The sequence below is a fragment of the Choloepus didactylus genome, chromosome 24 (assembly GCF_015220235.1).
Source record: "Choloepus didactylus isolate mChoDid1 chromosome 24, mChoDid1.pri, whole genome shotgun sequence".
In the NCBI taxonomy this organism is placed as follows: Eukaryota; Metazoa; Chordata; class Mammalia; order Pilosa; family Megalonychidae; genus Choloepus; species Choloepus didactylus.
The window spans coordinates 17,903,210-17,915,668 of NC_051330.1; the positions used below are offsets into that span (position 1 = coordinate 17,903,210).

General features: G+C 39.3%; 1 protein-coding gene across 2 annotated transcripts in view; it reads right to left on the reverse strand.

The window, feature by feature from the left end:
- Positions 1–564: 564 nt before the first annotated feature.
- LOC119520052 (zinc finger protein 596-like) overlaps positions 565–12,459 on the reverse strand; it is a 131,985-nt gene continuing 120,090 nt past the window's right edge. Inside the window, exons 2-6 of one of the 2 annotated variants that reach the window (XM_037817804.1) lie at positions 9,510–9,595; positions 7,712–7,838; positions 6,170–6,265; positions 5,574–5,665; positions 565–5,114 (exon numbers count right to left, since the gene is read on the reverse strand). In XM_037817804.1, the coding sequence (XP_037673732.1) occupies positions 3,420–5,114; positions 5,574–5,665; positions 6,170–6,265; positions 7,712–7,838; positions 9,510–9,595 (2,096 nt within the window). In that variant the 3' untranslated portion in view covers positions 565–3,419. Of the gene's footprint in view, positions 5,118–5,573; positions 5,666–6,169; positions 6,266–7,711; positions 7,839–9,509; positions 9,596–12,459 lie in introns of both variants that reach the window. The other variant, XM_037817803.1, reaches the window with a different exon arrangement.

Here is a 12,459-nt window from a genome sequence, read left to right on the forward strand (position 1 = left end):
GGTCATTATTCAGAAAACTATTACAACTGAAGATGAGGAAGGTGAAACCAATTTTACAGAGGAGATCTGGTGTGCTGATTTGAATCGTTATGTACCCCAGAGAAAGCCATGTTCTTCAATGAAATCTTGTGGTTGCAGACCTATTGTGGGTGGAATCTTTTGATTAGGTTGTTTCCATGGAGATGTGACCCACCAAATTGTGGGTGGGACTTATTGACTAATTATTTCCAAGGAGATGTGACCCTTGTCCATTCAAGGCAGGTCTTAATTCACTTACTGGTGTCCTTTATGAGAGGATAAAAGATTTTGACAGGAGCAGAGAGACGCTTAGAGAGAAAATGCCCAGAGCCAAAACAGACCCAGATGTTTGGAGAGGCTAAGAGATGAATCCCAGTTTGCCCTGGAGGAGCTAAGTGAGAACCCACAGAGAAAGCCACTGGAATCAGAAGCTGAAAGGAATGCAACCTGGGAGCAGACAACAGCCACATGGCTTCCCAGCTTATAGAGGTGTTGCAGTCATTGGCCTTTTCCTCAGAGAAGGTATCTACCTCTTGATGCCTTAATTTGGACATTTTCATGGTCTTAGAACTATAAATTTGTAAACTAATAGACTCTCATTGAAAAAGCCAACCCATTTCTGGTATATTGCTTTTCTGGCAGCTTTGGTAGACCAGAACATATGAGATATGAAAGATGGGTATGGACAGAATCCTAGAAAGGACCTTCCTTCTTGGTTGCCCTGACTTTACAATGAGGGCACCACTACCACCTCAATCAACCAGACTGATGGAGGAGTCTTAGCCACCTCACATCCAACACCATCCTCCAACAAACTGTTTATTGCAGTTAAGAGAGTAGGTGAGGGGTGGGGAGAGGAGTTGTTGATATGGCTGCAGCATCTATTTAACTGAATCCTTCAGGGAGTCAGACAAGCATATACAACTCAGAGTGACCTCCCCTGAATTCCAACTAATGCTTGGGGTAGCAAGGCAGAAGCTTTGGTCATGCTGAGACAACCACGTTTTGGTGCATGGCTATTCCACCCCACTTCAGAGATTTAGCCCCTTACCAGATTCCCAGTTTGTGATGGGACATTGATGATTTTATTAGAAAGGTTCTAATAAAACCTGGTTCTGCTCCTCACCCAGAGATTCCCCTGGGAGGTTCTACTGAACAGGTTTATCTTTATCTTACCCTCCCTGCTCCATACCACAAAGATGGCTGCTGAGGAAACTGACAAAGGAACCAGACTGATAGTGGTAGGCACATGTCTGTCAATCCAGTAACTCCTGATATCTGTAGGATGGGTCAGCAGCCACCCCTTCCTTGGGGCCCCCACTCATCAAGCTTGTTCTTGTGGCTACTAGGCCAAGGGGTCCCAAATGAAATCATTTATGGGCCCTCTCATGGAGCACTTTGGGGAAAATATAAATTAGAAGGAGGATCATGAGCTCAGTAGCACAATCTTCCCCTTCCTTAACCCCTCTCCGTAATCCCCAGATATGGACAGTAGAGGAAGAGAAGGAGGAACTTGGAGATCTCCTACCTCTCCCTTTGGCTCTGACTGAGGAGTCTCACCCCTGCAAGAAGCCTCTTTACCAAGACTGGACAAATTTAAAATGGCCTAGGGTGAGGCCAAGGACCCTCAAAATTCCCCCAGGAACCGTAGGCTACATGCCCCAGTGTGTGTGCAATTTGGGAACACTGAATAAAACTTATACCACTTTTGTATACAGGTACCCAGGTCACTATCATTCCAGGAGATACAGAGGAGGGGCACTGAAAGGCACTGTGAGGTTTTGGGCCTTCCAAACAGGTATGGGAATGGGAGGTTACTGCTACCCTGTGTGTTGGCCCCTTTGGCCCTTTGGCCACCTCTGTGGTCATGCTTCTCACCAGGAAATACATTGTAGACACTGATATCCTGAACTATTACACATTCCAATGGTGACTACAAGTATATGCTCCCCATCCCAACAAATTCTGGACATTGCATTTAGGGGAGTGACAGATCATGTACTCTCTGTGCCCCCACTTCCTTGCACTATCCAACAGTGGCAATACTGCCTCCTTGGAGGAGAAAAGGATATTACAGAACTCATAAAAGAGATACCTGCAGCTGTTCTCCACTCCACCATCTTTGCCTATTATAACTTGGTGTGACCAGTGGAAAAGGCAAGTGGATCATGGTGGCTAATTATAGACTATTGGTGTTGAATGCAGAAGTGCTCTCTTTGGCACCTGAAGTCCCAGTAACTGTGACTCTCATGGAAGCCATTACGGTCTCCACCAGGGCAATGACACTGATGTGGACCTCTACTTGGCTCAGTGAACTACTGTGTGCAAAATTCTCTCACCCATTGATAAAGATTCTAGTCACTGAGATGAACTATTGTTTTCTCTAAGATCAGAGAGCAAACATATCTGTTCCTACCTTTCAGATATTTGATCACTGACCCCAAAATGTCCATCACTGATCCATTAGAGGCAAGCACAGAACCATATTCACTCTAGAAGACTCCCAAGTCACAGACTTCACACTTTCTCCTATCCCCAAACCTATGTATAGCATTTCCACCACTGAACTCAGTTCTTAAATAACCAATGATTTCCCCAAACTCCTCAAACACTTTCCCTCACAGAGACACAGTAACAGATGCACATAAACTTCCCAATTTCTGAATAAAAAATTTCCCATAATTTTCCTTTGAACACATTCTCCATCAACTTTCTGGAATTCCCCCAAGGGGTTTAATCCTCCTAGTAAGGACTTTTCCTCCTTATTATTTCTTGTTTCCATAGTTAAACCTAAACTGAATTTTCTTTAGCATATCAAGGCTTGTATTTGGTTAAATGATAGTGCACAATAATTACAGACCTAGTGTTTCACTTTTGTGGAATTCATTCATTTTACTTAAAGAATAAATTATAAATTAAGGCACTCCCACATTAAGTACATAGAATTTCTTACATGCAATTTCTCTGGTTTGCTTAGAGTGGCAGATGAGGACTCTCTACTTCCCTTAGATCTATCTTGTGGATTCTTTCATACAGTATGACATTCAGACCACCTCCTATCAGGCTTTGCTATATAGATGACATTCACATGAATTCTTGCCTGTGTGAATTTCCTTAGGTTAACTTAAGTAGTACAGATGACTAAAGGCACTTCCAGCTTGATTACAAACAGTGTTTCTTCAGTATGTGAGTTCTCTGGGTTGTTTAAAGATTAGAACTATGACTGAAGTCTCTTCCATATTCAAAACATTTATAGTGTGAGTTCTCTCATTCCATCTAAGGTCAGAATGTTGACTGAAGGCTTTCCCACACTGATGACATTCAGAGTTTCTCTTCAGTTTGAATAATCTCATGTTGTCTAAGGTTAGAAAAATTAAGGTCTCTCCATATAGATGATATTCTTATGGTTTCTGTTCAGTGTCCATTCTCTCATGTTGCCAGAGGGCAGAACTATGAATGAAAGCTTGACATTCATGAGGTTTCTCCCCAGTGTGAGTCCTCTCATGTCGTCTAAGATTAGAATTTCGACTGAAAGCTTTGCCACATAAATGGCATTTATAGGGTTTCTCTCCAGTGTGAGTTCTCTCATGCTGTCGAAGATAAGAACTTTGACTGAAGGCTTTTCCACATAGATGACATGCATAGGGCTTCTCTCCAGTGTGAGTTTTCTCATGTTCTCTAAGATTTGAATATCGCCCAAAGGCTTTCCCACATAGATGACATTCATGTGGTTTCTCTCCAGTGTGAGTTCTCTCATGTCGTCTGAGGATATACCATTGAATGAAGGCTTTCCCACATAGACGGCATTCATAGGGTTTATCTCCAGTGTGATTTCGCTCATGTTGTCGAAGATAAGAACTTTGGCTGAAGGCTTTTCCACATAGATGACATTCAAAGGGCTTTTCTCCTGTGTGAGTTCTCTCATGTTCTCTAAGATGAGAATATCGACTGAAGGCTTTCCCACATAGATGACATTCATGGGGTTTCTCCCCAGTGTGAGTTCTCTCATGTTGTCTAAAATTAGAATAGCGACTGAAGGCTCTTCCACATAGATGACATTCATGGGGTTTCTCCCCAGTGTGAGTTCTCTCATGTTGTCTGAGGGTAGAATACTGACTGAAGGCTTTTCCACATAGATGACATTCATGGGGTTTCTCTCCGGTGTGAGTTCTCTCATGTCGTCTGAGGGTAGAGCACTGAATGAAGGCTTTCCCACATAGATGGCATTCATAGGGTTTCTCTCCAGTATGATATCTCTCATGTTGTCGAAGATAAGAACTTTGACTGAAGGCTTTTCCACATAGATGACATTCATAGGGCTTCTCTCCGGTGTGAGTTCTTTCATGTTCTCTAAGATTAGAATATCGGCTGAAGGTTTTCCTACACAGATGACATTCAAAAGGCTTCTCTCCAGTGTGAGTCCTTTCATGTTCTCTAAGATTAGAATATCGACTGAAGGCTTTGCCACACAGATGACATTCATGGGGTTTCTCCCCAGTGTGAGTTCTCTCATGTTCTCTAAGATTAGAATATTGACTGAAAGCTTTTCCACACAGACGACATTCATGGGGTTTCTCTCCGGTGTGAGTTCTCTCATGTCGTCTGAGGGTAGAGCACTGACTAAAGGCTTTCCCACATAAATGGCATTCATAGGGTTTCTCTCCAGTGTGAGTTCTCTCATGTCGTCTGAGGATATACCATTGAATGAAGGCTTTTCCACATAGATGGCATTCATAGGGTTTATCTCCAGTGTGAGTTCTCTCATGTCGTCTGAGGGTAGAGCACTGACTGAAGGCTTTCCCACAGAAATGGCATTTATATAGTTTCTCTCTAAAGTGAGTTCCATTGTATTGTCTGAGGCCAGCGATTTCCAAAAAGGCGTTAGCACTTTGATGACATTCATCTGATTTACTTCTAGTGTGATTCTGATTATGTTGATTAAAAGATGACTGGTCACTGAGGACTTTTGCAAGTGTTTTGCTGAAATATGGTTTCTTTGTCATGTGTATTAATGCATGTTGAGTCACTGTGGATCTGTGAGTAGAATCTTCTTGCAAATAATTACACTTAAAGGAATTCTTTTGAGTGTGAGCTCTCTGCTGTGGAGAATTAGATGAGAGACTGTAAAACATTTGTCCATATACATAATTGTTTTCATCTCCCTACATATGAATTCTAGACTAATCCTTCAGTGATAGTCTCCAATTAAAATCTTCCCCATGTTAGTTTCACATATACATTATTCTCCTTCATGACCAGAAATTTTCTCTATTATAGTATTCCAATTGCAGAGCTATCCAGTAAATTTGGAACTTCATGATGTTTCAAAGATTGTATATGTGAACCATATTTATGCAATTCTTTTTTTATATAAACTCAGGTTAGAGTTTTTGGTTCAGGTTAATTTTTCCCTAACTTCAAACTATCACAGATATTTGTTGGATTAGCATTTAATCCCAACATTAATTATAGTTAGGTGATTGCACTGAATTTCTATTTTTTTCTATTCCCAGGTATCTGTTTGGAAAACCAGGATTCCCACCAATGAAGCTTACCAATGACATGACGTTAGAAGTGTCTTTCCTGCAGATAGGCTGCATGAATACCATTTCCTCTTTTTTAAAGGCACTTTTCCTGTCTGTAATAACTGCAAGAAAACACAATAAACTGTTAGATTACCATGAGGGGAATGAAAATATTGGAAAGTCCCAAATATCTTTCCATTATGTTTCAAACATTGACACTTAACTGGGAAAGAATATCTAATCAATGAATATTCTGGGAAGAAAATATTACAGAACATTAAAAGTCAGAAAAGTTTTCAGGATTGAAATACAAGAAAAATAAGAAGTTGGGATGTCAGGGCTGTAAAAAGAGGGAAAACCTTCAAGAGTAGGACTAGGATAAAGATCATTATGTGAAAGTTCAATTCCAATAGTACACGAATGTCCTGTCCCCAAAGTCAAAGTCACTTGAGTAGAGCTTGATGAGTATATAGAATAAAGATCACATATGAAGAAAATTTCCCCAATATCTTCACATACATTTCAGAAATCATAACTCACTTATGGAAACCTGAAGTTGAAATTTTCAAGGACCTACTACTAATTGACCAGGCCCCTTTACTGATACACAGGTCCCTAGAGCTCACCTGGACTCTGGTTTTGGAGAAATTCTATTCCTTCTCTCCACACTTCCTCTTCTTGGGCCAACTGGGAAAGCACATCTGATTTGGAGACCTGATATCCTGTTTGTAGGAAAAAAGATACCTTGATTTTAGTTGTGTTAATAACAGTGAACTAACATCAAGTCCATGGCATGCTACCAAAGAATAAGGTCAGCATTGAAGGTCAGCAAGGCAAAAGTACTTTGAACACAGAACACTGACAATATTTCACCAGCAAAGGGGTAATGTTTGACCTTGTGCCCTTCATGGTGGGGATCTCTGGTTGTTGCTGCCCATGCACAATTTCAAAGAAAGACTGCAGAATCCTCCAAATTATAAATGGGGAGAAGAGCTATGTTTCCACAGTGCTTATTATTTTTAGAAATAATCCAATAAAAATTCTACCAGAACAATCTAAATTCTATGTGGAAAATGATATGTGTGATGGTTTTACTACTGTGTTTTGAAGACTCAGCATAGCTCTTGGAATAGAATAATTATCTCAAAATATTTAGTCAATTAATTATCCATTCAAAAATTACTCATTAAGTTCCCAGAACTACTCCAAGTATTGGAGATTGAGATTCAAGAAAGACATTAAGTTGTGCTCAAGAAGATTAAAGTCTATTGGGGTGAACTAGATGTAAGTAAAAAGTAAGGAAGCAGAAATTCTGTACAAATATGAACTAATTATAATAAGCAAACTCAAAGAGATAGAATCTAGAGTGTAGGTTATCAGGAGAAAGATTGGGGTTAGATAATGGGGAGTCAATGCTTAATTTATACAGAATTTCTATTTAGGTTGATGGTAAAGGCTTGGAAACGGATTATGGTGATAGAAGCACATTATTGTGAGTGTAATTAACAGCATTGAATTATATATGTGAATGTGGTTAAAAGGGGAAACTTTAGGTCCTATGTTACTAGAATAAAAATTGAAAGTTATAGACGATGGACTACAATTAATAGTATTAGTATAAGAAGGTTCTCTCATGAATTATAACAAATATATGACACTGATCCAAGGTATTAATAATAGGGTGGTATATGGAAAAATACACTTAATATAACTGATGCATGATATTAATAGTACTATTTTAATAGTATTTTATCAATTGTAACAAAGGTAGCTGCCATTAAAAAAATAGTACAATTATAAAAAAGTGCTACCATCAATTGTAATAAAAGTTCCACACCTTTGCAAGGTGTTGATGGTGGGGTTATGTATGAAAATTCTGTATTTTATGCATGATTGTTCTGTAAAGCCACTTCTCTAATAAATTTTTTTTAACAAGTAAGGAAACAAATTACACTTAGGCAGTTGTATATTATAAAATGACATAACATAAATGTATTAACATAAAATATAAAAATATAAAAGAATAAACAAAGATCATACAATAATATGGAAAAGCTGATCTAGATACATGAATAAACAGAAGATGATATATGATAAATATATAGGTGTTTGGTCGATACATTAGATAGATGATAGTTATTGATAAAAGAAAATTTTGTGAGACTCACCCACTGAAAAGAGATGATTGATATTTTCCAGCATCACTTCTCTGAACAGCTTTCTCTGGGATGTGTCTAGCAGGGCCCATTCTTCCTGGGTGAAGTCTACAGCTACATCTTTTAAGGTCACTAACTCCTAAATTACAGAAATTTGGGTTCAAAGAGGACCATCATTACCAATGTCCTGAGTGTGATGCTTAAAATGACAGTACTGAGGAAGAAGAGACTGTGTGTATAAAGCTCAAAATGTGTTTGGAGTTCCAGTAAGCTCACTCTCAATGCTGAACTGCCATCTGCCTTTCACATATGCCCACAGACACACACACATTCTGAATACATAATACTCCATTGTAAAAGGAAGATCACATTATGTGTGGTATGATATACACCTTGAAATTTCCCAATAACCTTAGTAATTATGACTTCCTGGTGCTGATTATAAAACTTGCACTTGAGCATTCATAACTAAAACATTCTTTTCCACAAATTTCAAGTAAATCTACAGACTCATCATAAGGCAAGCAATATCCATGATATATCACTTTTCAACAATGACTATGGTTAGATTATTCCTCTATATAGATGACCTCATTTGCCTCTCATTTATAAAATTGTTTGAAAATACCTTAGCAGTTTTACAGATTCAATGAGCTACTGTGTGAAGTACTTTCTATACAAACTTGATTCACAGATGTTATTCATTAGAATAGCAGGGAACTTTGTAACAGTATCCAGAATGCTGCAGAACTGAACAGGTGTCATACAGAACTCTGGATCAGTAAGTGCTGCCTCCCTCGATTCTACATAACTCAGGTGATCATTACAATGTATAAATACAGATGATTCAAGACAATAATTAGGGACTTCTGAGACTGTTGTAATGAAAGATGGCCGCTTTAGCTTGACCATTCCTGTGGTAGGAGACTCCCATTCTCAACTTTTTCTGTGGCTTATGAACACCACTTTTCAGTGCCTGTCTTGTACATTCATCTCATGTGTCTCTTCAAGATTAAAAGAAGCCCCTTCCTTGCTACTTATCTCTCCAAATCTTAAAAAATTTTCATGAGGGCATGAATTTTATTCTATTATATTCCTACTGAATGCACAGCCAAAATTAAGGAAACAATATTTCCTATACATTGCATCCATTTATAAAATTTGAATAAAATTGATTTACAAAAATTGAAATTGGGTAATTGGGAACAACAGTGGTAAGGAGAATTTTAGTTTTCCTCTTTTGACTCTTTCAAAATGTGCAAATCAAAACTTTAAGAAATTTAAAATTGGGGAAAATACAGTACTCCTTTTTCCTTTTATTTGGTAACTTTTTCTTGTATACCTATCAGCAATGCACAGCCCTACACCCAGCAACTGTAACACTGGATTGATCAAATGCACCTGCTGAAACAATCAGCCTCCCTCTGATGGGTAACTTCCGGCCTTACTCATCTCTATCACTTCTGTTCACTGTGTGCCTAAGCCAGTTTCAGGCACTATCATGATCCATGAATGCATGATTCTCCAATGCAGCCACAGGTTGTGAGAGAAAAAGGAAACATCTCTCACTATTCATGGAATACACAGCCTTAATAGAGGTTGCAAAAACTACTGTAATGTTGGGAAGGAGATTACTTATTGATGAGTCCCAAATTTACCATAACTGTTCTAGAGTCTGGATAAATTTAATTGAAGTTCAGATCTTTGAATAGCTCCTAACGGTACCTGGAATATCGACACCAATAGGAGAAACCTGCCCATCTACTGGAAACAGAGTTGTAATTTAGTTAAGGAAGAATTCTCTACTCACCTGTGGTTGCATTGTCAATAACTCAGCTGATAGCTCTCTTCCTCTGGGCTCTCTCTCACAACCAGACAAACAGTAGGTGAGTAAACCTGAAAATGGAGAAAGAAGACTTCAGACTCAAGTCTTGGCCACAATTTCCAGACCCACCTGCTATAAATCCCAAATCTTTACCTGGGAGTAACCCCAGCCCAATCAACAGGAACATGAGATGTGCTCCCAGAGAAATAGAGGGAGGACACTCCTTTCCCAGGCTCAAAAAGGTAGGAGATCTTGGGTTCTCTAGCTAAAAAAAGATATGAATACCTCTACTGTACATATAAAAACAAGAATATCATTGGTGTTCAGATATTTTTAATATCCTCCCTGATACAACACAGGAATCCTTGACTCATATCACATGTGGAATTGGGTCTCCACAAGAGAAAGCAGTCTGGATTGTCTCACAAATATTATTGGTTTATCCACTAGCATTGGTTCTGCAACATCCATCCCTGTCCTCTGGACTCTCACTCTCTTCCTGCTCTACCCCGTGCCTGCCCTTCAGGGTATATTTTGTGCTAAATCATCTTGGTTCTTCCACATGTGATGAACAATGTAACACCCTCAACACTGAGTTCTAGATCACACCCTAACTGACTTGGCTATAAACCAAGAAGCTTAAGAATATTTTATTACGGGGTTGATTAATTCACATTCCTGGTCAATTTAGAGGGATCAATGGCTCACAACATGCAAATCTAGTCATGAAAATATCCCGTTTCAGAAAAGGATCAGGACTTGTCCTTCCACAAAAACCACTGTTAAACAGACAGAAACTGAAACAACTATTTTGAAATGCCATTGCTTCTCTCCACATGGTGGCTACTGGTGCTACTGCCCCACTCTTCTGGCAGGCCACCTTAGGGTCCAGCCCCTGGCTAGCTTGCTGGTGACAGAAGTGACATAAAAAACTTCTTCCCCAAGAACAGGGGTGGGCATGTTCAATCACTGCTCATGGATTTGATTAGTGAATTTGGATCACTGGGGGCAGCTATTGTTTCAATACACCCCGGACAGGGGTGGAGGTGGTGGAGATTTAAAGATTCAGTGCTTCCTTAGGGCTGTGGGGACAGTCAGCTGAAGGGCTGCATGTGCTGGGCAGGCCAGGAAAGCTCAGCTTTAGGGAGTCATCAGAGAAGCTTTTGGTGTCCTTCCTGATTCCCACCCCAGGGCAATTTAGATCTCGTCTGTGCCCCTTTCATGGATCCCTGGCCCTGTTTGGGCTGGGGAAGACTGACTTGGGGAGGTCCGTTCTGGGATGACCCTCCTCCCAAAATTACCTTCCAGGCAAAAACAGCTTGAGACAATAAAGGGACTGTAAAAAACTATAGAGGTGGAGGGTCTGGGATAAAGGCCTACTGGCTTCAGACACCCTGGAGAGGGATGTCTGTCTCCTGGGAAACAGGGGACAACCAAACTCCTGTAAACAGGGAAATCACAAACAAGTAACAAGCAAAAGCCCAGGAAAGACAAAGGCTGAAAAGGGAAACCTCTGCACACTGCAATCACCTTGGGCCAACCTTCCTGAGAGCAGGGCTGAAGCTTAAGCAAGTCTCTGTCATATCACCAGCTGGTTACCAAAACAAGAAAAAGACATCTCAGGGAATAAATCACAGAGATAACATTTTAAAATATTAAAACATGCAGTGTGTAACAAGAGTACAAGACAAACAATGAAACAGGAAATCACTGCCCACCTAAAAGAAGATAAAAATACAGAATGCACCAATAAGGAGACAAGAATGTGGATACACAAAACAAAGCCTTTAAAAATGATCTTAAAAATCCTCAAGGAGATGAAAGTACAGAGAAAGAACTAAAGGATATTAGGAAACCAATGAATGAGCAATTTGAGGGTCTAAGAGATAGAGATTTTCAAAAGGAACAAAACAGAATTACTGGAGTTGAAGACCACAATAACTAACATGAACCAGGAGTGTTTCAAGAGAAGACTGGAGCTGGCAAAAGAATCAGTGAACATGAAGACAAGACACTTGAAATGAGTCAGGCTGAGGAGCATAAAGAAAACAGAAATATGAAAGGCAAACATGGCCTAAGACAGCTATGGGACACCATCAAGAAAACCAATATATGCAGTATGGGAGTCCAAGAAAGAGAAGAGAGAAAGGGATAGGAGGAATAGTCAAATAAATAATGACAGAAAACTTCCAAAATTTAGCAAAAGATGTGACTATGCATATCCAAAAGTTCAGCAAACACATAACAGGCTAAACATGAAAATAAAAACACTTGTCATATATTGATTACACTATCAAATACAAAGGACAAGGGAAGAGTTCTGAAAGTTGCAAGAGAAAAGCAATATGTTACATACAAGGGTGTCCAAATTAGACTGAGTGCTGATTTCTCATCAGAAACCAAGGAGGCAAGAAGTAAGTGGGTTGAAATATCTGAAGTGCTGAAGGAAAACAACTGCCAGCCAAGAATTTTGTATCTGGAAGATCTTTCAAAAAGGAAGATGACATTAAGACATTCTCAGATAAAAAAAAAAAAAGAAGTCCGAGGGAGTTTATAACCACTAGACTTGACCTATAAGCAATGTTAAAGGTAGTTCTTTAGAATGAAAGGAAAGAACACTGGACAGTGCTTCAAAACAGCAACAAGAAATAAAGACCAGTCATAAAGGGAACTATTTGAGCAACTATAAATGCCAGTATTATTGTACTGTACTCTGTAACTCCACTTCTTACTTAAATCTATGTCTTTTGATACACAATGTACAAAGTGGAAACAAGAACAGAACATTTGGGGGGGACATGTGGTATAGGAAATGTGTATGTATATGTGATCGTAATTAAGTTGGTATCAAACAAAATATGACTGTCATATATTTAGGACGTTATATTTTAACCCCATGGCAACCACAAGGAAAATAGATGAAAAATATATCCAC